Raw genomic sequence first — 27772 nt, forward strand, 5'->3', positions numbered from 1 at the left:
CTGAAAAAGTCTAGCTGAGCTTTAGATTTACTGGCTGGGACTGGAGACAACTACCAAGGCAGGTTTATTTTCAAGAACTGCTCTGAGTGACTGCTACAGCCAAGGGGCCTTCCACTTACACTGCTGTGCTGCCATCCCATGCCCTGGGACTATGCTCTGCCCCAGCTTCAGTTTAAACACAGTGTTCTGTGGTTACTCACATCCATAGATTTGAAATCCTTCCAGTGATTGCTGTTTAATGGCTGAAATATACTTTGTTTCAGGAAGCTGAGACAATTGCCAAGTCTTGCAAAGACAAAAAGAAAATAAAGAAGCAGCCAGCCTGCAGCCCAGGAGGAGTGTTTGTGAGGCTACGCTGAGGAATGACCCTCCAAGAGGGGCAGGAGACTGCAAAGGTAGAAAGGCAATATTCCAGACAATGCAAAGTTTGCATGGCCCAGCTGCACAGATGAGTTGTGGTTCTCTGCCTTTCACTGAACTATGGTTTTAGTTCTCTAGTTCTCTGATGCAGCAGCAGAAAATGTAGTTTAGCAACAGCTTTGCAAATTATAAATTGACATTTCAAGAGTTAACAGCAGCAATGTCATAGGCCCTCATAGTTCTGAGAGAAGTACCTCTGTCTCCTGGTCTATTTTGTACTGTGACCTTAAAAAGGAAAAAGTGCACATCACCTCCTAGAATATTCAGATAGGACCTTCAGCATGGAAGCAGAATACAGTCTCCAGGAGAATTACTTTTCAGCTGCAGACAGGTACCAGGCACCTTGATTTTTATCTTCAAGTCATTCCTAAAGAAGCCAGGAAGTGACTTCTTTGTGAGGTGCCAGATGAACTGCAGCAGCAGGCCTCTAGCTCAGGGCTGAAGAGTTTACTAGGTTATGGGGCACGTTGTGGTTAGAAATGGCAACCCTGACCTCTCCTCCATACCTAGAAAACATTTAATGACTACACCTATAAAATTTTTTCTCTCATCTGTGTGCTATTGTGAAGTTATTTTCCCTTTGGAAGCCTCATTTTGAGATTATTTTTTTTAGTGCTCAAGTCCTGATATGTCCTCTCCTTAAGTACCAAAGAAAACAATCTCTGAGAATTTCAGAGGTACTGAAAAATAAAAATCAATGATTTCTGTGCATAGTGAAGGAGAAGCACACTGACTAACAGCATAAGCCTTGTATCAGAGCTAAAGTGTAGAAATTCAGTCTCAAGAGCCCACTTCAGGGTGTGTGAGATGATGATGGTGAGAAGCTGCAATAGATGAGCTCTTTCCTACCTCACCACTGGTGCTAATGTTAATGTAGGAACACTCAGATAGTCAGACAGCAAATATAAGAAATTAATTTTATTTTCTTGAATGAAGATAATAAATAATTTAATGCATAGAATATAAGAATTAGCAGAATAAAAGCAAGTTCAACTGTAAACAGAATAAAACCGCAATAAAAAAAATTGCCACTACTCACTACTACATAGTCCTTAGCCCATAAAGGGCCTATTCTTATTTTGAAGTTAATCCAGAAGGACTCTTTAAAAATTATTATTTTACTACAAGAATCAAACCAAGCGTATGCATTTGTACTTGAGATGTGACTGCTTCAGTTTTGAAGGCATCCACCTGCTATGTTGCATCTCTGCAACAGAAGTTTTCAAGTCCTTGCAGAAGGTAGATGGGTTTGGAGAGTTAGTGTGTCAGGATTACAGAACAGTCCCAAGGAGTGTGGAGATGGGAGGAGGATCACCACCACCACCACCACTACCACCACCACCACGCCGGCACCACTGAGATGCTGAGTATTTCCATGTTACTATGCCCAGAAAATATGTCTGGGTTCATTAGAAATACTCTGCATTACCTGAAAGGGGGAAATTAAGAGTACTTATCTGCCCCAGGGCTGTACATGGTTGCTCAGAGTAGTGGCATTTCCCCTTGGAAAGACAAAGACAGAGAAGTTCCCCCTTCTGCTGACTTCTGGGGTTACAGACATTGCAAGAGATACTAAAGAAAATAAATCTATGGAGACATTTTAGTTGTACATAAGATTTTAACTTTATGTAAACCAGTTTTCAAGAAAAAAGGGTTCTTTAATAAAGGCCTTGGAGTGCATTTTTATGTATGTAGATAAAAACCCCAAAGGGCCAGGCTTCAATCCATCAGAAAAGTGAGGAACAGACTGAAGACAAAAATCCAGAACCTATGTTTAAGATTAATATACTTGGATCAGAGCAGATATATTGTAATCTGGTATTAGTATTCCCATACTGGGAACACTAATTTGAGAATTGTATTCGCATTTCAATGTCCTATAAAATGTTTAATATTTCCATTTTAAGAGGAGCTGAGAGTGAGAATGTTGGAAAACCAAATTTAATTATAAAAAATATTAGGAAACACTTTGTGGTATAGAATAAGAAATATTCTGAAATAAATACATTACTGAACAAGAGACAACAAAATTACTATTTGGCTACTTCCCCCCAATTATTTTGATCTTTAGTGTTACATATTCAGAATACATTTTTCTTATACAGTAAGAATATCGAATCAAAAAGGTACCAAGGTTATCTACAGTGGAAACGATCATCAAACTACTGTTGGCCTGGGTGGCCTTTTCTCTGTTTGTATTAGATGCAGTCATTCCATTCAGATCTACTTCCAGAACCTGTAAAATCCCAGTGCTATTGCCAGGCAAGTGAACACTGAAGCTGTTAAAAAAAACAAACCCAAAGAAAGGAAATAATTAGCTGAATGCTGAAGTGTATCACTTTATAAATACAGGAAATTAGCTGCAAACAGATGGAAGAAAATGGTAACGACACTAGAGCAGAGCCTCTTAAACTTCCTGAATTGCTGCAGGCGTGACAGAGCAATTTGAGAAGACAGTGGCTTGCCTTAGATGTCATACCCTGCACAGCAGCACTGTGGTGGTGAGACGGGGGCCAAATTCAGCAGCCTGAGGAACCATGTTTTCAGGGACACATCTGAACAGCTACACTGGATACTCAGCGCACCACAGGCTACAGGAACTTTTACTATTGGAAGCTGTATTACAGGAGATGCTGTACCAGGTCTTGCATTAGACGTGGTTATAATGACTTGCCACTGAACCAAACGACAATGAACTGACGATACAGGTATCTGACACAACACCGGGATATCCTGGCAACACCCCTGACAAGTTGTCTTTCGGATTTATTATGCTGCTGTTTCAATTAGTGTTAGAATAAAGCTAATTACATTTCCCTTTGAATTTATTCTCACTTCCAAATATACTGCATTACTCTCTTTTTATCCAGCTCCAACACAATAAAAACTTCACTGGTTTTATATATATATTGAGAAGACAATCTCAGATCAGACTGAGATTTGTTCTGCTTGGCAGGGGAAAGTACAAGTGCTGTCACACTGAACTGTATGTCCGTGGAGACTGAATGGGAAGCAGAACTGGTCACTCTCAGACCAGTCCCGAACGACAGCAAACTTTCAGGGCAACCCAAATGACCTCAGGAGAATTTCTGTAGCAACTCCGCCATGTCAGTGGCTGCTGCAGCAAGCAGAGGTACTGTCAGATGGATAAGGTATTTAAGGTTTTTTTTTTTAATCTTTTTTAGACCATGTCCGTATTCCTCCTATTCCCAGTTCTGGGCACAATCCTAGTCCTAGTATGGTATGCTCCCACCTCTTTTGTGTTCTGTGTCACACTTTATTCAGCTGGGGGGAAATCTACCCCTGCAATCCCAGCTGTCTGCTCCTACTACTGACGTCTTTCAGCATATACTCCTGAATGTTTTACATCCAAGATACAGTGCCAGCACTCACCTCCTTGCCTATCACGTACCTGCCAGATAACGTATCGTATCAAGTTTATTCGATTCCATGAGTGTTTTTAAGGAAGCTATTTCAGTGTCAATTTTATTACTGATTTCTGAGATAACACTGTTGGTACTTGAATCCTGAAACATTAAAAGATAGCATATAATGATGATGGTATTTAACCTTTCAGCTTTGCAAAGTTGCACTAAAATACTATGCTACTAGCAACAAGAAATTAATTTCAGCCTATCACTGAAGTAAAACATTACTAACTGCTAAGAGACCTTAGAAGACACAGAACACCATTTAATACAATCCAGGAAGAATACTGGAAGTGACAGAAAGAGAGAAAACTCTGATCACAGAATGATTTGGGTTGGAAGGGGCCTTAAAGACCATCTAGTTCCAACTCTCCTGCCATGGGCAGGGACACTTTCCACTGGACCAGGTTGCTCAGAGCCCCATCCAGCCTGGCCTTGAATGCCTCCAGGGATGGGGAGTCCACAACCTCTCTGGGCAACCTCTCCCAGTGCCTCATCACCCTCATGATACAGACTTTTGTCTGATATGCCAGTGCATCCTAAAGGAGACATTCTACAGCACACAGAACATTATTCCTACATTTCTGAAAAACAAAGGTTTAAGCATTCACAAACCATATCCCAAAAAGGAAGGAGATGCTGAAGATGGGACAAGTCCCTCTTCAGCCTCTTAAGACTTTGGTGCCATCTAGCAGCTTTTGAGGACTTCCAGCCCTTGAAATGCTCAGCTGCAGGCACCTGGACCATCCCTCTGGTACACCTCATCAGTTAACACTGGGAAGGGCAGCATGACAGCACACATCCCACTTGTAACAGCCAGAAACAAGGTACTTGGGAAGCGAGGGAAAAGGCTTGCATGCCTCCCTCTGCTGACTGGTGTTCATCTCTAAGGCAAGAAACATCTGCAACAGCTGTGAGTGATACAGCCCAGCCTCTTCTTTAACCACATCCAAAAACCTATTAACTTCCACGAAAGTTTGTACATAAAATGCAATGTGTAACTGTATCCTGCTGACTATAAATCAGCTTTACTCAATACTTACTTTTTTATGAAATTCTGTAGTTGCTTCCATCAGTTTCCTCTCCTGATCTGTAAACTGTGGATGAAAGGTAAATTATAACTGTAGTAACAGAAACATCACACAGAACTGATAAGGGCATCTTCACAGACCAGCTTACCATATCTGTCACCCTGCTCCTCTCCAGGTTTATGTCCAGCTTGCTGTCAGCTCGGATTTTACCAGTTTCATTCTTTAAAAAAATAAAGATTATGAAAATAACTATTTACTTTCCCCAATAGGGGCATGTAGGTACTTGCTATTTACTTACCATTAGCTGCTGTTTAACTTGATCTAATTCAATTTTCATTTTCTAAGTGCAGAGGAGAGAAAAAAAGAAAGATTTTACGAATTCAGGAAGCTGCTAACCAAATTAATCAGTCATGTAAGTGTTACCACTGCATGCATGCAATTATTCTTCCCTATTTTTTCTCCCAATGGGGAAATTTTTTCTTGATTAAATATGCTCAATAATGTGTTCAATTGTACAGCCACATATCACCTGCTGGCAATTTTGCTCAAAATAAAGAGATTATTTTCTAAAAATGATGATCTTGTTATTCAGAGACTAAAGACAGCAGAAAAATACCAAAATGCCATCAAGTAAAAGCAAAACATATCTCAATTACCAGCTTAATTAAATTGTTGCAAAGAAACGGCTGACTCCTCTCCCTGCAGTATATGTTTAATGGCCACAAACTACCAGAATTACCTTTAAATAAAATTACAGAAGATGATTGTAAAATCTGTACATTTTTTTCTTTACAGAAAACCTGAGCAAGTCTTACGTGAAATATATTTTTATGTGATCTCAGAAGTTGTAATCTATAAACTTTTTAACTCTGATGGAAGTATCTAGAATTATTTTTACATTCATACTTTGTTCCACAAAAATGTACAACATGTAAGCCTCAACATACATTGGAATTAAACTGCTTAATGAAAAATATATATTAATACCTCATTCTCTGCTCTCAAGTTTGCAAATTCACTTTTCTCCAGGATGACCATATCTTTTCGAATGGAGTCCAAATGTGCCATTATCTGCTGTAAAGTTATTTCCTTTGGAACAATAAAATATGCCACTGATTATGTTGCACACTTTCTGGCAAGTAAAGGAAAGATTTTTAGGTCTGAAATTATGAAATTAGTTACTCCAAAGCACAAAAGTGGGGAGTCTCTCCAACAAGGAAGTGACAGAAACAGAATTTTATAGCTGCAATTTGTTTGGAAGACTCAAGAGGTTTGCATTTTGTGCTCTTTCTGTTGCTTTAATGCACCAACTTTGACTTTAAGAAAAAAGGCCCGAGGTATTAGTCCAAGTAGTTATGAAATGAAATATACCTGAAACTACAGGTTAGTCCTTCAGTCTCTTCCATTTTCAGTGAATGTTCAGTAGCCTCAGAAGCATTAATTTTTGTTTGAATGCAGTTCCTAATAAGCACTTCCACTTCTTGCTCACAAACTGATCAAAAGCCCAAGTCTTACTGACACAAGTACCACAACATCCTCTCAGCAGTGAAGTAAGACACAGGTAAAACACTGCTAAAAAAGCACTGAAACAAGTCTTCGTGGGGTTTGACCTACCGAGTTCAGAAATCAACTGCTATTTATAAGCTATAGAGGAAAAAACCCTCCAGAAAATAAAGGAAGAAATGCAGTACTTTAGAATCTGGAAAGCAATAATACTCCTTCAGTCACCATAAGGAAGTTACCCTATTATTTATGGAAATGACAATGACAATGATGTATCACTGTGGGATTTGACTTTTAAAGCTGAGAGCCAGCAAAATAAAAAGCTCTCACTCAGACTACAAGCCAACAGTATTTCTCAGATTTTACATAGAACTAAATTCATTAAAATATGCCCTGACCAAACTTCCACTGAAGTCTGACTACTTCATTGAACACAATGAAATTATTACAACTCCTGGGAAAACTTCAGCAGCATGGTTGGTCACAGCCACTGGAGTGTGGTTTGGTTTTGACCTTTGGCAGCTCTGCCTCCCTGACCTAGGCACAGTTTATGTGAAAGTACAGGGCCAGGACTGTCCCAGCAGATGGGGTGGACAGAGCCACCTTGATTTAGGAGGCAGAGGTTTTAGCCACCTGGATGTAGTCTGTGCTGTGTCATGTGCCCTTGGGGACAGTGGGTGGGCTCTGCATGACTTAGTTATTGGTATAAACCTGGTTGGTTGTGCTGACCAGGTCAGCACCTTGGTCTGCATTCCAGCAAAGCACTGGGGTGTTTCCTTCACTGAGGTATTCAAGTCCATATCTGTGGACATACCTGCAGGCAGCAGGTCAGTTAAGTAGCATGGCTGGCTTTCCTGCTGACAGTAGAGGTGGTGACAAGTTTTGCTTTAGCAAACTGACAAAATAAAAAGAACTTAGTTTTTCTTGTAGGGTAGACATCTGGGTGGGATAACAAAGCTCTGATGCACAGTGACGGCATTAATAACTACTCAGGAAGGCTGTGCAAGCTGAAATCATGCGCCATTCTTCTTCAATTACTTAATGCAATTAGGCATTCACTGCTATTTTATTTAAACTGCTGAGCCTTTCTTCCAACAGATTTTTATCTTACTGGCATTTATTTCTAAAAAAAGTTGTTTAAATTTTTTTCTTCCTCTAAATCTCAGAAGAAGACAAGAACTTCTGTCTCTTTTTTTCCTTCAAAATGGAAACCTTTCTTTTTGGAAATCCTATTATATGCAAAGAAAGTCAGTAACCCAGATATAATTTGCATGGAACTGTGTCAGGCAGAAACATTGATTTTTATAGTGTAGTCAGTGTTGAGACTGAATATTTCAATATGGGATGAGGCTCCTCAGTGTAAATGCAACTGAAGTTTTCCCAGGAATTGTAAAAACTTCATTGTGTTCAATGAAGCAGCCAGACTTCAGCGGAAGCTAGGTCACGGCATTTAACTATCACTTAAAATCCCAAGTGAAAATTAGGAAAACCTGGCACAGTGAGGTCTTTATAGTACTAACAAGAGCTGCTCACTTGTGCTTTAAAGATGCAAGTATGAGCTGTTACAGCTACACACCACAGATTGTTTTTCACCTGCTGAGCCTGCGTGACCATGTCCTTATAGACGGTGTCCAAGCTGACGTTTGACAGGGTTATTAGTGCCGACACGATGGTCTCTGCCTGCTCCTTCCCAAAGCCTAGAGGACAACAGAAGTATGACAAGTTAAGGTGCTATCAAAAATCTGGATGAAGAGCAAGAGCTACACGATAACCTGGGACACTCGAATGCCATACCTAACTACAGTGGCACATGGGAATTCACACAATTCCTGAAAACTGACAGCCAGGAGCCAGTCCCTGTGACTTTTAAGTCGAAAAAACACAGACTGCAAAAATCTGAAGCACGTTAACTTTTAATATACTAAAAGTCTATAGATGCAGCTGACAGAAAGATCAAATTTCTGTTCAAGGCTTAACTGTTCATGCATTGTAAAAATAATTCAGCAAAACTTTACTTCATAATGAACTTCCACAGATTCTGTTAAAGCCAAACTTACCTTGAGCTACAAAGCATGCATCCTACAGAGTACTAACAGGTAATTCTGCATGTATTGGAATTGTTCTGCACAGATATGAACACAAGCAAAACTGATTTTAAAAATGCTGCATCCATTGCTTGTACAATGAACTCAAACTGGGACTTTTGCTTTCTGATGATAACAATTACACTTTGTCCATAGCTTGGTGCAATTTTGAAGTGCTGTATGATGTGAATAGTAAAAAAAGAATAAATAAAAAAATCGCTCTCATCTGGTCAAGTGCTGAGAGCTTTTGCCCTGAAGATTTATTTCCAGCAATCTCACTGATGTGTTTCAACTGGCCCATTTTATATAACGGGTTCAATTAACATTTTATTGAAAAAGACTTTCAAGGCAAATTATTTAGAGAACTATACCACTGCTCCCTTCTAAAATACTGGTACTGTCAAGCTGCACCATTGGTTTACATGACTAAAGAAGCTATGCATGCTTTATGACAGCTTCCTTCCACTAAGAGGTGTGATAGTATTGCTTCAGTTCCTCTGAGTCTTCAGGGTTACTTAGGCTATTGCCAATTCCTTATTTTGCTCCTCCTCTATAGCAGGAACTGTTCGTGTTGCATGGATGTTTAGAAAATGTGGAAAAATTCCTATAACCAAGAGAATGGAGCCTGAAAACTCTCTGCAGCAAGCTTGGGAAAAACTAAAATGCTTTCTCACTTTTGTGGTGTGTACAGGCTTCACCTATAGAGCTCTGGCACTGTGGTACTGAAACATTTGTAAAGTTACGGAACAAATTAAACTGAGTAACAACCAGCACCAGATAGACCTCACCCCGCAAGTTCCAATGGAACGTGATGAAGAAATAGCTGAAATAGTCCTGGGCGGAAGTAACATTTCCCAGCCTACCTTGGTTACCCAGGGACTGGGAAATAACAATGCCAGTTTTTAAAAGCAGTTCTAGGGAGATGTAGGGAACTACAGGCTGTCAAGTCTGACAGGCATGAAAAAAATAAATATTGTTAGCGGACTATTATTAGTCTTTTAACTACTAACGCATATTATTATTAGACCCAAATAATGGAAAAAAATCCCAACCTCCAATTATATGAAGTTCCAACCTCCAATTGTATTAAGTTTCTACTGTCACTTAGGATTTTAAAAGATGGTTGCTAGTCTGATGAAGACATCAGCTCAAGGCTTAGTAAGGACCAATAAAGCAAACCAAACTCTTAGGAATTACTAAGAAAAGGAACAGAGAACAAAACAGACACAACTTTACATCACTGTTCAAATCTACAGGACATTTAATTGTCAAGTAATGCCAGCAGTTCTATTCCCTCCCCTGTGAAATGAAATGTGATAGAAGTCAAAATTATTAATATTAAGGACATTGAGAATGATCAAAAATATGGAAAAGCTATTGCTCAAGGAAAAATGCAATAAGCTAGGATTCTTCTGTTTGAAAAAGAATGATGGGGGAATATGACAGAAGTTTGCATAATTGTGAGTGACATGGAAGATCAAATGTTCACTTCCCTCCTCCCAGACAAAAGGAGTGGATGCCTGAAATTCCATGAGAAAGAATGTTTTGGGTACTAACCAGTTTACAGTGGCTCAGGGACTGAATAAGCTTGTGAAAAGATTTCCAGTGAAGGTTACTAAAACTCACACCTGACCCAAAATACTCCAGGGTGACAGCAACTGGAGGCTTAGAAAGTAAAAGGGGATGTGTCACAGATATCTACCCTGTTTTAACACTTCTCTGCAGGCACTGACTCACAGCTGCTGTCAGCAGACAGAACCCAGGGCTACATGGACCTTTCACCTAACTTCAGCCGGTCACACTCACAACATGAAAGTGCAGGCATTAAGAATGTATCACAGCACTGTGCTGCTGAAAATATTTCTAGAAAAAAACCCTTAAATTACTATTAGCAGGTGCATAGCAGGAACTTCTATTAAAGCTTCCTTTTTGCTCTAAAACAGTCTTTAACTGTTATTTACTTCACATTTGTTAACTGAATTATGTTCCTCAGCTGGAAGACACTATATAAACTTGCCTAATGAGGCAAATGTAATGAGGTAAATGTAATGTATCAGATCGTCAGATGAGATGCCTCTCCTTCACCAGCCTCCTAGACAGGCTGCCAAATATTTTATACCACCGAGTACCGGTACTCTGGGGAAACTGATAGCACTCAAAGTTACAGTATTCAAAACTAAAAGTTTTCCTTTGAATTACTAATCACATATCACTTACCATGGGTTTCTAGATCCTGCACTAAAGCATGGGTATCAAAAGTTACCTTCCTCTGCTCCAGGGGAGTGATATCAACTCTTCTGACATCATATGACTTCCTAATGAAAGTGGCAGCAAAACCTGGAAGTAACAAAACATGCCTAAAACTTAACTTGATTGGTTTATCATGCAATACACTAATTTTAACTTATTTCATCATAAAAAAAGCTGCATGGATGTTGCAACAAAAGGCTGGGTTACAGCACACACCAGAAACCATCAGTCCCTTTTCCACAGGAAATCTATACCAACTAGGACTCGTATATCAATGATAAGTGTGTCCGTGTAACTGTGCAATGGACAAGCATCCTGAGACAACACCCACCACAGCCAATTCTTTTATAGTATTTGGGAAACATGCCTTAAATAATTTTCTTATTTTTAAAACATTCAGTGAGTTAATGCAATTAGGCATTCATTGCTATTTTATTTAAACTGCTGAGCCTTAATTCCAACAGATTTTTATCTTATCATGGAATGGCTTGGGTTGGAAGGGGCCCTCAAGACCATCTAGTTCCAACCCCCTGCCATGGGCAGAGACGCTTTCCACTAGACCAGGTTGCTCAGAGCCCCATCCAACCTAGCCTTGAACGCTTCCAGGGATGGGGCATCCACAACTTTCTCTGGGCAACCTGTGCCAGTGCCTCACCACCCTCACAGTAAAGAATTTCGTCCTAATATCCAATCTAAATCTCTCATTTTCAAAGAATTCCTCAATTGCTTTCTTTTTACATTTTCTTCTATCACTATCCTTTCTAGTAAGGATGTGAAGATAAAGCTACAGATTTTTTTATTTTTTAGAAATCCATGCAAGTCTAACTTTCAGAATGAGTCTACTGGTTCATCAGGAAAGTAACTAGGCAACAAAGCTATATGATGCCTGCACCTAATATCTTATAAATGGATATTAGAGATCCTCTCTATTTATTATGTGAGTGCCTTCCCAGAAGATGTTTCACCACTTCTATTTCTATCTGAAGCATATCTTTCTCTGCACCTTATCTTTGTGGGGTTTGAATATTACAGACTGGGTTCGAATAGATTTTTTGTTCTCTAAGCAGCCCTTTTACTTCTAAATCCATGCTTATTCGAACCTTACGCACTGCTGGCTGCCTGCCTTGAACAAAACTTTGTTCTGAACCTTATCTACTGAAAAGCTTTATACCACTTAAACAACAGGGAAGTTACACTGTGCCACTACCAGATAAGTCATGTGCTACCTTACGTGCGCTCTAAAGAACTGGCTCTAACTAAACCAGCAACAGCACCCGAATTAATGTCTGTATTTAGAGTTAAGATGCACTGAATACTACAAATAATGGAAAACAATTCCAAACATCTTTTTCACAGAGCGCGGGGGCTGCCCCCGTGCGAGGGGGCTGCCACCGGGCCGAGCACGGCGCTGCGGCGCCTCTCACCTCTGCGAGGAGCTGGGGGCAGCAATGCCGGGATCGGGATCGGGACCGGGACGGGGATGTGGAGCAGGCCAGCCAAGGCGCGGATCGCGGCGCCACTCCCGCCACCCCTCATGGCTCCCGCCCGCCGCTTCCGCCACCACTTCCGGTCTAGCCGCGGGGCATGCTGGGCACTGTAGTCCGCGGCCGCCCGGCAGCGCCCCCACGCGGGCGGGAGGAGCGGCCGCGCCGTGTCCTCCCTCAGGTGACGTCACGGCGCGGGCGTGTTGTGTGCGCAGGGAGGTGACCTTAAAGATCATCTGGTTCTATCCCCCCCGCCGTGGGAAGGGACACCTTGCACTAGACCAGGTTGCTCAAAGCCCCATCCAACGCGGCCTTGAGCAACTCTAGGGATGGGGCAGCCACAGCTTCTCTGTGCAACCTGTGCCAGTGCCTCACCACACTCACAATGAAGAATTTCTTCCTAATATCTCATCTAAACCTACCTTCTTTCAGTTTAGAACCATTGCCCCTTGTCCTGTCACTATATGCTGGTATAAAATGTCCTTCTCCTTCCTTTTTATAGGCCACCTTAAAGTGCTGTAGGGCTGCAGTGAGGTTCCCCCTAACCCTTCTCCAGGTGCAATGCCCCCAATCCTCTCAGCCTGTCTCCACAGCAGAGATGCTGCAGTCCTCTCATCATCTTTGTGGCCTCCTCTGGAGGCCTCTTGCTCCAGCAGGTCCATGTGTTTCCTACGCCAAGGCCCCCAAAGCTGGATGCAGCACTCCAGGGGGGAGCAGCGTAGAGGGGCAGAATCCCCTCCCTTGACCTGCTGCCCATGCTGCTTTTGTTGCAGCCCAGTTGGCTGCCTGGGCTGAGTGCATGTTGCTGGGTCATGTCCAGCTTTTTATCCACGAGAACCCCCAAGTCCTTCACCATATGGCTGCTCTCGTTGAGTTCCTCTCCCAGTCTGTACTCATGCCTGGGATTGTTCCCACCCAGGTGCAGCACCTTGTACTTGAACTTGTTGAACTTCATGAAGATCTCGTGGGCCCATGAGTCGACAGCTACTGTGTTGCCAAGATACAGATACTAGAAAAAACCCCCAACAGTAGCAACCAAAAGCTGTCACTAAGGGAGAAGAGCCGCAGATCTGCACCCTCTCTGCAGGGATGTATTGTTCAACACCAACAGTGGCAAACGCAGGCTCAGGATGGCAATTGCTCCTTGAGCAGCACACAGTCCTTTCCCTCCACAAAGGCTTCCCTGGCAGGACAGAGAGGTTGAGTGCCCCAGGGTGCTGCTTCAGATAGACAACAAAATGGCAAACTGGGTGTTTGGAAGCTGCAATATCTGTCAGCTGGAACCAACAGCTGAGCTCGGTCCATTTTAGCAATACAGAGAGCTGATCGGGAGTTCAGGACGACTGCCCCAGCTTGCCGTAGGAGGGCAGCAGCCTACAGCCAGACGGGCTGAGGATAGGACTGTCTATTTTGATCAGCTCACCCTTCCCCTCTGTTTTTTTATTGTTATTTGTACAAACACAGTGGAGCATACCTATTGCTATGCCCTCAGCCGGCCATCCTACAGCTTTAGCATGCACACAAGTCACACATGTCTATATCGTCAGTCTGGTTGTCCGGATGAGGGCTGCGGCAGGGATTATTTCATGTAGTCATACTCTGCAAAGATGCTGTATGGTAGACGGCCTCCTCTCAAGTAGGTGAAAATAGGGACAGCAAGTGGATGTAGATCCCTGTAGGAATAGATATATTTCCAGAAGAATATGTAACGGAAAGTTAGAACTCATTTGCTAGGAAGCCTTTCTTCCTAGGTAGTGGCTTCTTCTCAAAGGCAGTTTCAATGCTTTCCTCCCACCTCTGCATAGCAAGAGAAGTTTTCAGCCTTGCTCTCTGGTATGCAGAGAGATAACATGTTTGCAGATGTGTACAAGGCCTCCTTGGGCCAGAGAGAGTGGGGAAGGAGAGAGAGAAGATACAAAAAGCCTTGGAGGAGGAGGGGCATTGCCTTTTGCCCCTGAAGGTCCGATGAGATGCATTGTAAAAAAGTGGTCCTTGCATCTGAAATAAACCTTTTTTTTTAATCCTTCCACTGCCTTGGCATTCTTGGGAAGAATACCTGTGTATGTTTTACTTTACAATCCCCAATTTTTGACAGTGTTGAAACCCATTAGGTGGTTGGAAAGAGGGAAAATAATGAGACAATATGACTGATTTTTCAACCTTCCGTCCATGTTTTTCATGCAGAATATATTATTGACTATGTGGCATCCTTCATGGGAGGTCCCTGCTGACTTCAGGATACAGACCAAAATTTTAGTATTGTCGATGGTGATGGTGCTATCCAGTCATTGGTATGTGGGGCTGGAAAGGGCTGTATATCTTAGAGTCCACTCCTTCTGCAAACAATGAGCACACATACCTCCTGTTTTCTCCCTGTTTTCTTTGAGATCTTTCCCAGTCGAGGGCTGATTTTCCCACTGAATCACTAGCAAGTTCCATTCTTGACTGTAAGTGAGCCAAAGATGATTAGAGCTAGGTATCCCCTGAACTACATTTAGAAATGTAATCTACTGCTGGATTTTCAGGGATGTTGAGTACCGAATTCCCTTTCTGTCTGGTGTCTTGTTTCTGCATGTTTCTGAGGCTCCCACCCTAGAAAAGGCCAGGGTTATGGCAACCTCTATATTAGTCATGTTAGTGAGCACAGGGCCCTGAATTCAACCCTTGTAAACCTTTTCTGGGGTCTGTGACCTTTGTCAAACACAGTACAAACAGCTATAGCAAAGCAAGATACTATTTAATCTCTACAAACAGAACAGAGTATAGGAGAACAAGAAGTTTAAAATGGTAGAGGTGTCCAAGTGGTTGTTTACATACCTTAAGTTGTGCCCCCGTCAAAGCTGGACAGAGGCCTCATATAGTTTTATTTCCATGGATGTCAGGCAGAGTCCAGCCCTTGTCAGTCCATTCTCTGCTGTCACCATTTTGTCAGTTCCTGGTGGTCAGATACTGGTCACCCAGCTTTTGTTGAATTCTGGAAGCATCACATTCTCTGCTAAAGCATAGTTCCAGTATTGTGTTTTCATAGACAATGTCTCTGGCACTCTTTCAGGTCATTTCAGTAGCTTTGTAACAGTCTGGCTACTAAATGTGCCAGCATGGAAAGGGTTAGTCAAGGAGACAGGGAGCTTTGGTAACCATAATTGGTGATGATTGTGTCCATGAGTCCTTCAGTCTTTCAGGACTCCACCCCAGTCCTGAAACTGGAAAAAGGAAACATCATACCACCACCAAGTCTTGCAGCACCACTGAGCCTTGGGGGAAAGAGGCCAGATGGGGATTTCAAAGAAGATTGCCTTCATCCATTGTAAAATCTCTACCGGGACCCAATCTGTGGAATTTGCCATGATGCAAAGAGACCACGTCTTGAGTTCAGCACAAGTCCCTCATCCTTTCCCAACTCATCCTCTGCCTGGCTGGGACCATCCATCTGCCATCCCTGCCCCAATGTACACCTGCACACACCCCATCTCAGCCCTATTCTCCTACACCTCATGGGATAAGAGGGGAGTGTTGCTAGGGACTGTGACATGGGAAGCAGAAGTGTCTCTGATCCTTCCCTCACCACATTGCTGAAACAAAGCCAAAGTGCAAGATATGGCTTGGGAGGCAAAGGTGAGCGAGGCCCAACAGCCTGGAGTGGGACAGAAGACAGCTGATGTCTAGAAGAAAGTTGCTATTAATCATAGTATTGTTCTCTAATAATTTCAGCACTGGTTGGGATTGTATATATTTAGGAACATGAGACCTCCACAGTGTCTCTTTTCCTATTACTACTCAGGGCAATGTGTCATGCTCTGACTCTTCTGTGTTACAAAGCTGGGCTATACCACTGCTGGCTGCTCAGTGGGCTGTTGTACTTCAGCACTATGCTAGCAAACATCTGTCAGGATTTCACTCTCATTTGCCAAAGGTACCTTGCAGGCAGTAGGTTGTTACCAGCAGCTCTCCATAGTTGCTTAAGATCTTTATGGAAAACCAGGAAAAAGGCTGGTGCATTCTACTCAGTTTTAAACAGACTGGAGCTTAGGAGCTTAACTGTGCTTCAGAAATATATTGAGACAAAGCAGGGAGCAGGCGAACAATTCCAGTGCAGATCAACAACAACAATAAAATAGATTCTATATTCCTTAGACAAAGGGATTCACTGACCCATGCATTCTGGAAACCTTTCTTCCTTCTGCGTACCTATCACAGTTTGCTTTCTGGCTAGATAAGTACATTTGGAGCAAATTAGATTACCTTTCAAATAAACATGCAAGGTGGGGCACAGGAGCCTGGGGTAGGATAGGTCAGTGCTCTGCATGATTAATTTGTTTACATCAGGCTCAGATAAATCTTACAAAATTAAATTTAGATGGAGTATGGGCTGTGGACAGACTGACTTTGAAGCTGTGGTTGACATTATGTTGATTTTCATCCTTGTCAGCGTCTTGAATAACATTGAGACCCCAGTGGGAAGGAAAAATAGAAGAGTGAAATAAAATGTGTGATATATTTGATTGTCTTGTCTAAGCCAGTGAGGTGGCTGCAGTCAATGGAACCATGCTGTCTTGTATTAGCAGAAGCTATTACTTGTTCTTTGTAATCCTGTAGTACTGAGAAGCTGAAATCCTCTGTCAACATCTCATGCTTGTGAAATCTCAATCTGTTGATTCTGTGTGCAGATGAAGGAAATAAAATTCTAGTGTAGAAATTAGTTAGGGAATGCTCCTCTTGTCCATCTTTCTGAATTACTCTCTCACTCTGCCCTTCATTGAACTGCCATTTACCACCTGTGCCATAGCTCCTGTGGTCAGATTCATCCCTTGATCGTGAGCCCATCCGTGTGTTGCAACTTTCCCTAGATGTCCTGATAGGCTTACCAAGCTACAGATAACTCACCCTGAAATTCCCAGTCTAGGTCACTCCAGAAATCCAGATGGGTTCTGCTCCCTTGGAATCTGATGATGTTAGGGTATATTGTGCATCAATGTCCACCAAAGCCTTCTACTTCTGTGGATTACTTGTGCCAGGCCATCAAATCCAAACTGTCCAGTAAACCTGGTTGCCCCTTTTCTCTACCTGGCCAGAGTCAGAGACCCTCTATTCCTGATTGGAGTATTCACTATCTGAGTCCTGTGGGCTCAGACCAGAAGTTCCTCCACCAAGACCAGGAGAAGTGTTCTCAGCTCTTCTGCATTTTCTTCCACTATCTTGGTGGCAACTGGAGTGTCAGCCTTCTTGGATGTGTGGTTTGTAACAGTGGTCTTGCTTGCAGTTCATGTATGTGGGCTTCTAGATTTGAGGTGGGCACATTGTCCCGCTTCTTCATGTCCTGCTCCTGGTTGTGCAGGAGGAACAACAGGCTGGCATTATATGCCCTGGCTCCCTCTTTTCCACTGGCAGGATGAAGCTGACTCTGTGGGGCGTCCTTGACAGCCAAGACATAGACTCATGGTCAGGGGGAGGAGGGGAGGTTCTCTTTGAACCCCTGCAGCCATTGGAACAGTCACTCCACATTTTGTGGTTTTGTGGTTCAGAGTCCAGCCAGTGCATCAGCCCCATGGTGTTGGCATATGACACTGGTGAGTTATGTACCACCTTCTGCACATGCACTAGGTGCAGTCCCACCACCTCTACTTCCCTCGAGCATTGCATGCCTTTTTCAGTGGTTGTCCACTTGCCCAGGTAGTGTACCAGGTCATCCTTGAGGGAGTAACTGACTTTCATTGTCAAGAGGAACCACGTCCAAAGGCTGTGGGTTCCACTTCCCTTTGTCAATCCCAGTGTCCCTACCTAGGAATCCCAGCTGCCTGGCTTGCTTGCTAAATCCTGAAAGAAGACCCCAGTATCCCAAAATTGAAGCAACCAGACAGCAATTTGCTGATCTGGCTTGTGGCCGTAATTTTTCCACAGACCTTACATCTCCTTTAGAACTCTGGGGTTTAGGGCGTGAGTAATTTCCCCCTCCTTGGCAACTTTGGCACTTTCTCATCCTGCCTCCTCTAATGGTGCTGGGCAGAGGCTCAGTAGGCACAGAAAAAGACCCAAAACATTGCCAGAAGTCATGAGTCTCATTGGGTTAGGCAAGGTGCCTTCCTTCAAGTGGTGTGACAGTTCAACAGGCTTATATGCCTGTTCAGTTGTAAAGTACCAGGCTACTGAAGATGATAACTGCTCTAGGTCCTTGTCCAAATCCTCCCACAAACCCTGCCACTACTGAATGACCACCTTGGTGCATATTTCTTTGTCACCTCACCAACAAGTTGTTTACTCTTATGCCAGGACCAAGCCAGGTTCCACAAACCCAACAAGCCGACAGCACAGAGAACTTGATCAAACAGCAGGCACATGTCCATCCCAGAGGAGCAGAGGAAAGTGTAATCTCTAACACTCCTGCAAGGTAGCTCACACAGCACAAGAAGAGCATCAATGCCAGGGCCTTATGCCAGTGCTGGCACATGGCCATTGCTCTTTTATCAAAAGGTGTTCAGGCACAGTGGAGTAAAGTGATAAGCACCACAGCAAACAGCAGAAGCAGCCCCGGACTCTAACATACTGTAAAGCATGCAAGCTCCATGACCAACACAGGACCCTGAAGTTAACAACCCTAACTGTTTATAGCCTGTTTAAATCAACATATGCTCTACTTGAAAAAGACTGTTGTGGGTTGACCCTAGCTGACAACCAGACACCTACCCAGTTGCTCGCTCACTTCCGTCTCCTGTGGGATGGGGAGAAAACAGAAAGAAGGTGATGAGTCTCGTGGTGGTTTAATTGAGAAAGTAAAAGCTGCATGCGCAGGCAAAGTGAAAAAAAAGGAATTTATCACTACTTCTCATTGGTGGGCAGATGTTTTGCCACTTCTTGGCAAGGACGATCTCAGCTTTCATTGGGAGGACAAATACCATAACCACAAATGTAGCATTATAGAATGACTTGTGTTGGAAGAGACCTTAAAGGTCATCTAGTTCCAACCATCCTGCTATGGGCAGGAAAACCTTCCAGTAGAACAGGTTGCTCAGAGCCCCATCCAACCTGGCCTTGTACACCTCTAGGGATGAGGCATCCTCAGCTTCTCTGTGCAACCTGTTCCAGTGCCTCAACACCTTCACAGTGAAGATTGTCTTCTTAACATGACCCCTTCTTACTCCTTTCCCTGAGCTTTTATTGCTGAGCATTATGCCATATGATAGGGAATATCCCTCTTTTCAGCTGGAGTCAGCTGTCCTGGCTGTGTCCCCTCTCAGCCCCTTACCAATCCCCAGAACAACTTGCTGGGTAGGGTGGGCAGAGGAGGAAAGAGAGAAAAACAGAGAGTCGATGCAGTATAAGCTCTGTTCAGCAACAGTCAAAACATTGATGTATTACCAACATTGTTTCAGCCACAGCTCCAAAGCATAAGGTCCACATGGACTGTTAGAAAGAAAGGTAACTCCATCCCAGCCAGAACCAGTATACCTGTCTAGCAAAGATCCTGAAGGAGCCAGATATACCAGAGAAGCTGGCACACCTCCATAAACAAGTTCATAAAAGTCACTGTGATCTTTTTTACAAGTTATTATGGAAATGGGTCTCCCGAAGTTGCTCAGAAATTCTGATGGAGTCCAGAATACTTTGCCTTGGATTACACAGTGTGGTTTTAGTGTTTTGAGAGCACATAGGCATTGATGCATTTCCACATAGGCACGAACAGCACCCACTTAACTCCAGCGTTCTGTATCATGGGAACAACTTGCAGACCATTGTTTTCATAGATCTTCTTGCTTGAATAGGTTATACCAGGACTAAGAGCTTTTCACAAAGTGGCCAAGTGTTTACAAGCCTGGAAACAGAGCAAATATATTTCTTTGCAAGTTTATGTGAATCCATCTGGGACCTTAAAAAATTTAACAGACGAGCTTCAAAAAGGTACCCTGCTTACTTCAAGACAAGCGGAAACGTGGAGACATCTCCACGTAGAGCTCCCTCACACGCAGAGTACAGTCATCCTGGACTGGCAAAGTTGTGTCAAGGGAGACATGTCACTGTAGCAGCTGCTCATTTTTAGATGCTCATTTCATCCATCTGCCCTGCAACCCATCGTGCTGTTAACTACATTTGCCTGTAAGGACATTTGTCTTCTCAGTGATGCTGTAATGGTTAGACACGCTACAGCCAACTGCTAAATGCCACAGACCTTCAGAAATGACTGCAGCGAGTCATATGGGCCGTTGCATAATGGAGTTAGATGAGGTCATTTTTCTCCCCTGTTCCAGGTACAGCAGTTTACACTGAGGAGCTCTGTCATCTTACACAAATGTTAATTAAACACAAAATGTCTAAACTGCCAAAATAAGAGAACCCACGCCTGACCTTCAGTCCCCAGAAGCCACTGTTACTCAGTAGATAACTGAATTATGGAGTTGCTGACTTTATGATGCAAACATATACACATTTAGGTAAATTTGGTTCCCATTAGCACGGCTATAAATTAGGAGTGGGTTTACTGCAAAACTATCTGACTCATTTGGTGGCAGTCTTAAAAGTGCTTTATGCTAGTTTAAATTCAGTTGAAACCAAATCTCTACTGATGTCATTCAAGTTCCGATCATTTTCCCCAAAAGGAAATCTGTCCCCTGTTTTGTTATCATACATGAATAAAAAGTCTTTTGTTCCTGGCCACGAGCACACAAACTGCATGAACAAAGGCTTTCTGCATTGGTGACCTCCAGGTTGGTTTGCTGCAGGGATTGTAAATGGGGATGAATAAGCAAGCACTACAGACTTGGGTTTTATTCTACTAAAGGAGCAGAAGTTCATCGTTCCAGCAATCAATCCAATTTAAGGCTATAATGCTCCTTTTCCACAGTTTTATTGACTTTAGGTAACAGATACGCAGAAAATGGCATCAATTTCCCTGATGAGGTTGTTATGCTGTTTCTCATGTTAAGGGCAATAGGTTTGTCCCAACAAGGGATAAGATTTATGGGACCTAAAAATCAGTCTTTTTAATAACCAGGTTTTGGCTATTTCAGTTTCTCTCTCCAGGCCAAATGAGAGTTTGAGTATTAGAAACTCAAATGAATGGTCATCTGCCCTTTCTGGTTTGCAATCTCAGCTTCTTCTACAATGAAAAAACCCCAGATTTTGGAGTTGTGGAAGAGCTTGAAGCTATGAAGCACCTGGTAACTGCTGCCTCAATTTAAAGGATACTTTGAGAAAGGTGCACAACAAATTCCTATCAACACCACCTATGTATGTCCTAGGACACGAGGAACATGTCTAACCATGAAAAGACAGGCCTCCAAGTCACCATTTCAAGGTCAAACCTGAATCAGGGTTTCAGACTCTCTTAAGATATCTCTGTTTCCTTCCTCAAAAATTAAATTCTTCTCAGTATCTATGGGTAACATGCAAACCTGAACTCTCTCCTACCCCAACAGAAAATTCTAATAAAAAACTTACAGAAGATGTTCAAGGTGTTTATCATTGGAGATGTTTGAGGGGAGGCTGGATGGGGTTTGAGCAACCTGGTCTAGTGAAAGGTGTCCCTGTCCATGGCGGGGGAGCTGGATTAGGTGATCTTTAAAGGTTCCTTCCAACACAAACCATTTTATGATTCAGTGATAAACCTCCTAGGTTTGATGTGGCAAGAGAATTACTTCTGAATAAACATTTGGTAGATCATCAGTTCCAGCCTGCATCTATGAGAGGGAATATGATGCTTAAGATCAAAAAAGCAAAAAGATCATATAAGGGGATTGCAAGAGAAATCCGATTTGTGATGGCCTTGAGGTGGAGTACAGACTCCTTTGTAGTAAACTCAGAACTTTGGGCATGGCTCTATACAATAGATGAGGTCTATTGCCAGGAGTAAAGGGCAAATGCTGTCTGCTTGTACCCTTTACAGAGAGAACAACTGAGGAAACAAAGGCATGACACTGCTCAGAGGTCTGTAGTTGCTCTGCAGCAAAGGTAAGTGTAGCACAGAGCCCTTCTGGGTCCAGTGCCAGGGTCTAGTCAATTCATGGTATAATATCTTTTTCCTTACTACAGCTTAATCATTTGGGCTGAATTTTTCCAATCTGTTCATGACCTGAATTTGAAAACTGAAGGCAGCATGACTGGGGTATTTCTGATCAGGCAGCTCTGGTACTCCTGCACAGTGAAGCAACATAGGAATTTTGGAAGGACATGTATTTGGATCAAACCCTTTTCTTTCTCCTTTCTCTGTATATTGTATAGTGAAGAGTTTAGAAGATGCTGCAAGTTCATCACAGTTCTGCAAGTGGAGGGGTTAACCCACACTTCTGTGAACCGTGTAGGTACAGACTTAAGCACTGAATGAATGGAAGTCTTTAGGAAAATATCATGTGATCATGTCATCTGGAGCTGAGTCATAACATGCACAGCATGAGTATCATTAAATCTGGCATTATGGTACTTGAGTATACTTGGTTTTGCAGTTTTAATAGCATATGTGTAATATATATTTATGCATGTATATATCGATACACACTATATATATATATTTAAGCTTTGCTATTGAAAAGAAGCCAATTGTGTTTCAACAGCAATGGAAAATTACACAGAACAGTGAAATAAAGCTGCAGAAAGGATTGTTTTGATCTGAGATATTTTTTCTGTTCTGGTTCCCCTTTTCTTTTCCTTCTTTGCCTTAATCAAAACTATTAACCCAAGATCATACCTCAGAGCTAAAACAAGCCCATGGGAATTTCTGAAATATTCAGATGGAGTGCAAAGAAGTGATTTTGCTTTATTTTGTTATGATTGCAGATTTTCTGTGCCAGGTCTAGTCTCTCCTGTAGGCTCAGGAAAACTACTTCAACAATCCTAACTGATGAACACCAATTAACAGGCATAGGTAAACTAACATTAGTGTGCTATCCTCTCCGTGAATGATCTGAATCACCCTGTGGAACAGACCTCACCTAGAAATTGTGCTGCTCTGGGACTTTTAATAAAATTATTTGAGTTTCCACATTTTAAAGTAACTCTTCATCTCAGTGCTGATGTGTGGACATGGCTAGCAACAACAATCCTGGTTGTAATAGGATTAAATTAAAAAGTAATAGGATTAAGTTAAGGAGTAGAAAAAAAACTTCTATAATAAATTTCCTGATGATGAGACTCAAATAACCTGACAAGTAAAGCTTATCACCTGACATTTAATCACTTAGGAAATACACAGTAGAGAAATTTGATATGGGAAGGAATTAAATCTAATGGTTCTTTTCCATCTCAGAGTTTCAATGATTCCTGTCTTCTTTGCAGATGCATTTAATTTAGCAGGAAGAAAACAATTAAAAAGAACAAAAAATTTTTCAACTTTACTCTTATAAATCACTCCTCTGGAGAAAAGGTGGGCTTCTTCTGCCACTGACTCTGAACAGAATGATCATGAGTTGAAAACGAGGTTGGAGAAAGCACAGTCCGAATATTCGTGTGAGTCACATTTGCAAAGATAAAAGGAAGAGTTCCTAGACTTCCAAGGATTTCAGGCTGTTATTCAATACACCTGCTTTCAACTAAGGCAAGTCCTTTTTATTTATTTCAAATGCCTTTGAAATACCTTTTGTTATTTGCATATTGATTCCTTGAAAACCAGAAAAGGTACATGCGTGTGTGTATGATTCAGCTGAAAAAAAATATTTTAAGTGACTGTTATCATGTTCCTGATACAGAGATAGTATTTTGTTAGCATTTGCATTACAGAAGTTCTTGTAGCCAGGCAAAATACCTATGGAGAAAAAGGTTAATCTGGGTCTAGGATTGTGAGTACTAAGTCAGAGTTGCACCCAGCTGACCGTACGTGGGATATCTCCTTCCTGTCTGTCAACTTTATCCATAGAGGAGCTAAAGACTAGGCTTACAGACAGTAGGCACAGACAGAGAAGCTGAACACTTTCTTTTGTCCTCGGAAACACCTGGAGTGCAAGATAAAGCACAGGGTACATCCTCACTTATGCACCATCCTGTCTGCTTTGCCTACAGGTAGGTCTTTAGCCTGTGTCATGCATAATGCCTGGGACACTTATGGTCACCTAAATGATGAGGAAGGCTGTGGATGGGCTTTCACTAACAAGTAGACTAGGCTAAACCTTTTTATATTTTTTTTCTTGAAATGTGCTCTAAACTGATACTTGAGAGAGAATTTCATATTGAAATAGTTTGGATTCAAGGAGAGCATAGGCTCAGGCAATCAGTTGGACACAGATAAGATGCTTATGTGGCTTGAACTGAAATCTCTTAAAATCTGTACCGGTATCTTAACCAGGGATCCTATTTCCCTTTTGGATTGGTGGGGTTTTATGCACCAGAGCCAAGACTCACATTATTTGATGGCAGATATGTAAGTAGAACTTACTACAGCTTTTACTAGCTTTAAAGCCATGATTTTTTTCCTTCCTTGAAACTGGGTTGGTGATGTGAAGAAGCACAGAGTTAAAACAGTTATAGCTTCCTTCTTCTCTGCTTTCCCTTTTTGGGGGCAATTAAAATGCCTCTCCTTTTCTAGGCTGAAATTATCACCTCCCTTCTTCAGGAAACCTTTAACACACTGGGGATACTAGGACAAGTATATGGACATTGTTGTTTCTAGGAATGCATTTGTGAGGCTGGACATGATGACCACTGCCTTGTCCTTGGACAGATCAGCCAAACAGATGGGTCAACTGTGAGTCATCAGCAGCAAGGAGGCAATTTTGGGGGAGAGTGAACAATTCAAAAGGATGTGGTGAACTTCCTACTGCTGTTACAGAGTCAAACATTTCTTCATCCACTCCTGTGTTAGGCATAGATAATAGGTTTGCATAGTACATGTAACATGGGCAAATTGGTTAAAAACTTCCACTTCCCCGTGAATCTGTCAGAAAGCACTTTCCAATGTGTTTCCTAGCCAAGGAGTTCCTGGTACCTTCTGGTCTCTTAGACTGATACTCCACCAGATCTCTCTCTGCTTGACAAACAGACCTAATGTTATTTCAATTTATATCAACTGAAAACCAATTATGAGTGTTCTGGCTTTGCAGATATGAAGGCCAGGTAGGTAACTAGCTAGAATTGGAGCAACTCTGCAGGGAGAACTGTAAGTGTTGCATCATAAAACAATTTCCTAAGTCACTGATAGCAACTAAGTTTGAACAGCTTCTTTATGCAGCAAAGCAAATCAAGGAAGGTAACATGGCAAGGCAGTGGAGCGAGAGAAAAATCAATTTTCATTTAACTCTGGTGGGAGTTAACTGGAGTGTGAAAATTTGGTGGTCAATTCCTGCTATTGAAGGAAACCATTCTTGTTATCCTGAGGGGCAGAATTATGGAAACAGCTGATTTTTTGTATTCATGGCCTGAGTGAAAATCACTAAAATTAATTTATTTGGATTTGATCCAAAGCAAAAAGACAAACAGCAACCTAACAGTAAAACCAAACAGATTTCTTATTAATTGGAACAGTTCAATATTTTTTTTAACAGTTGAGAAAATACATTTAGAGAAAACTTTTTTTCCGTAACAAAAAATTCCTAATGTTCCATTAAAAAAAAGAAAAAGGAAATGGAAACAGGACTTGACAATTCTAGTAGCTGAGAGTATCTGACTTTGTAATTTATGACAGACTGTCTCACCAAAACATTTCATGCCACTCTGCTCAAGGAAGTCTGGTAGTGGAGCTACAAGCTGCACAGGGACAGGTTTCTGTATGTCAGAGCAGGCACTGTTAAACAATCCTTCCACTGCACAAGAGAAGAAGGAAAACGTCCATGCAAATGGAAGCTGCAGTACAAATGAGACAGAGGCCTGTAAAAGATGAATGAGCACTGGCGGTGTGGTGCTTTCCTTGTAACGTGGGTAGTTCATGCAGTAATACTTGCAGGGAGGACTGAAAAGCAAGTCTGTCCCAGGGTTGTCAAGTATTGCCTTCATGTTTAAAGCAAGCTGATGTGAATGGAAGGGCTCTCCTGGGTGTGGAGAGCTATGGCTTGTGCTGTGCTGCATGTACAGCATGTGTTGTGCTGCATGAGCCCCTAACACGAGGCAGCTGAATGTACCAGAGGAGTCTGCAGGCAGCCCCCAGTTGGTATTGGTGATTGCACCACCTGCGTGGCCTTTTCTTTATCAAAAATTGCAGCAAGAACTTTTCATGCAGATATCCTTCCTGTTTGACAGTAGAAATGAGGAACTAAATTGTTTCCTGACGAGTAAAGACTGTAATAGTTGAAATGATCAAAATGGGAGAAGCTCTTTCATGGATGGGATCTGCAAAGCTGTGTGTGGATCCTGGGGCTGTTTGATGCCACAGCACTTGGGATTCCCAGCATCTCAAAGGGTGTAAGGCTAGCTGTACTATTCTCTCTTTCTTTATAGTCTTAGCTCTAATATATGACGCCTTAAATGATGAGACAGAGTCTCAATGCCCCACCATTTGAACAGGATGTTCAGGTTCTTGAATGTGTCCAGTGGAGGACAACAAAGCTGCCCCTGTACTGTGACACTCAGAGGAGGCTCCAGGAGAGGCTTTCACAAGTTGAGTGCTGTAATGAGGGTGGTGAGACACTGGAACAGGTTGCTTAGAGAAGTTGTGCATGCCACATCCCTGGAAGCGTTCAAGGCCAGATTGGACAGGCCTTTGAGAAACCTGATCTAGTGAAAGGTGTCCCTGCCCGTGGCAGGGGGGTTGTACTAGATGACCTTTAACCATTCTATGATCTGGTGTAACGAGAGGTCTGGTGACTATGCTGCCATTCATCTCACAGATCTCATGAGAAGGCTGCTCATGGGGCTGTCCATGACGCTGTATTTAACACTTGCAAGAAACTTCTCCTGGGTACTATCTATTCCCTGACAGAAGCCCATAAGGCTTCTTGGATCTTCCTCAAAAGCCTATGTATGTTAGGAAAAAGATCCCAGACTGAGTAAATAATTTCTTTGGTCAAATATGGTAGTTCCAGTATTCCTTGTCTATATGGCAGTTCCAATATTCCTTGTCTATGTCTATAGTGTGTGATTTATCACAGGGTAATGGAGGCTGGAAGAAATCTCAGGAGGTCTCTAGCTGAGCTTCATGTTCACAGCATGGTCAGCTATGAGATTAGACTGGGTGGCTCTGGGTTTACCCACTTGGGTCTTGAAGACCTTGAAGAATAGAGACTGTCCAGTCTCTCTGGGTCACCTGTCCCAGTACTTGACTGTACTCATGAGAAAAAGTTTTTCTTATACCCAGTGTGAACTTTTTTCCTTGAATTTACATCCATTGTGTATCATCCTCCTGCCGCACACTACAGTGAAGAGCCCTGTCTCCTTCATGAACTCCCATTAAACATTAGGGGCTGCTGTTAGGTCTTCTGAAGTCTTTCCTTTTCCAGGCAGAACAAGTTCAGCTCCCCCATCCTGCCATTGCAGATCAGGTTCTCCAAGACCAACCATCTTGGTGGCCCTCCCCAAATTTGCTCCAATTTATCAATGTCTTTCCTGTTTTCCCTTTATCACCCCAAAACTGAATACAGTACCAACATGTGGTCCAATGAGTGCTGAGAAGAGTGGGATAATAACCTCCCTGGATCTCATGGATCTGCTTCTGTTCAAATAGCCCA

The 27772-nt window shown here is 42.3% G+C and overlaps 2 protein-coding genes across 9 annotated transcripts in view; one reads left to right on the forward strand and one right to left on the reverse strand.

The window, feature by feature from the left end:
* The window catches only part of ANKRD42 (ankyrin repeat domain 42), a 21318-nt gene extending 18292 nt beyond the window's left edge, over window positions 1–3026 (forward strand). For 2 of the 3 annotated variants that reach the window (XM_027677494.1, XM_027677493.1), the window contains exon 13: window positions 264–1203. In XM_027677494.1, coding sequence (XP_027533295.1) covers window positions 264–359 — 96 coding nt within the window. In that variant the 3' untranslated portion in view covers window positions 360–1203. Of the gene's footprint in view, window positions 1–263; window positions 1204–2772 lie in introns of those variants that run through there. The other variant, XM_027677492.1, reaches the window with a different exon arrangement.
* CCDC90B (coiled-coil domain containing 90B) lies at window positions 1326–12268 on the reverse strand. Of its 6 annotated transcripts, none has more exons than XR_003533292.1 (9): window positions 12141–12268; window positions 10684–10803; window positions 7916–8079; window positions 5867–5968; window positions 5178–5219; window positions 5028–5099; window positions 4888–4945; window positions 3833–3947; window positions 1326–2699 (listed from the first exon to the last, which is right to left on the reverse strand). XR_003533292.1 is itself a non-coding variant. In XM_027677498.1 (9 exons), exons 1-9 carry the CDS (start codon window positions 12250–12252, stop codon window positions 2644–2646), a joined length of 777 nt encoding a protein of 258 aa, XP_027533299.1. In that variant the 5' UTR covers window positions 12253–12268; the 3' UTR covers window positions 1326–2643. The 6 variants fall into 6 exon arrangements, 5 of the variants coding, with proteins under 5 accessions (XP_027533299.1, XP_027533298.1, XP_027533301.1 ...); XM_027677498.1 differs by having other exon boundaries at window positions 4892–4945; window positions 7976–8079; XM_027677497.1 differs by having other exon boundaries at window positions 4892–4945.
* Between the last annotated feature and the right edge of the window lie 15504 nt (window positions 12269–27772).

Source organism: Neopelma chrysocephalum, unplaced genomic scaffold (assembly GCF_003984885.1).
Source record: "Neopelma chrysocephalum unplaced genomic scaffold, ASM398488v2 Primary Assembly neopelma1_43, whole genome shotgun sequence".
NCBI classification, from domain to species: Eukaryota; Metazoa; Chordata; class Aves; order Passeriformes; family Pipridae; genus Neopelma; species Neopelma chrysocephalum.

Bases quoted from the DNA above. Each gene is read 5' to 3' on its own strand.
- CCDC90B (XM_027677497.1), bottom strand. From the start codon at position 12,252: ATGAGGGGTGGCGGGAGTGGCGCCGCGATCCGCGCCTTGGCTGGCCTG. The intron at 8,080-10,683 runs GTAAGTGATATG...GTTGTCCTCTAG, and splicing joins GCAGGATCTAGAAACCCATG to GCTTTGGGAAGGAGCAGGCA. The intron at 3,948-4,891 runs GTAAGTATTGAG...TTAATGTTTCAG, and splicing joins CTACAGAATTTCATAAAAAA to GATTCAAGTACCAACAGTGT.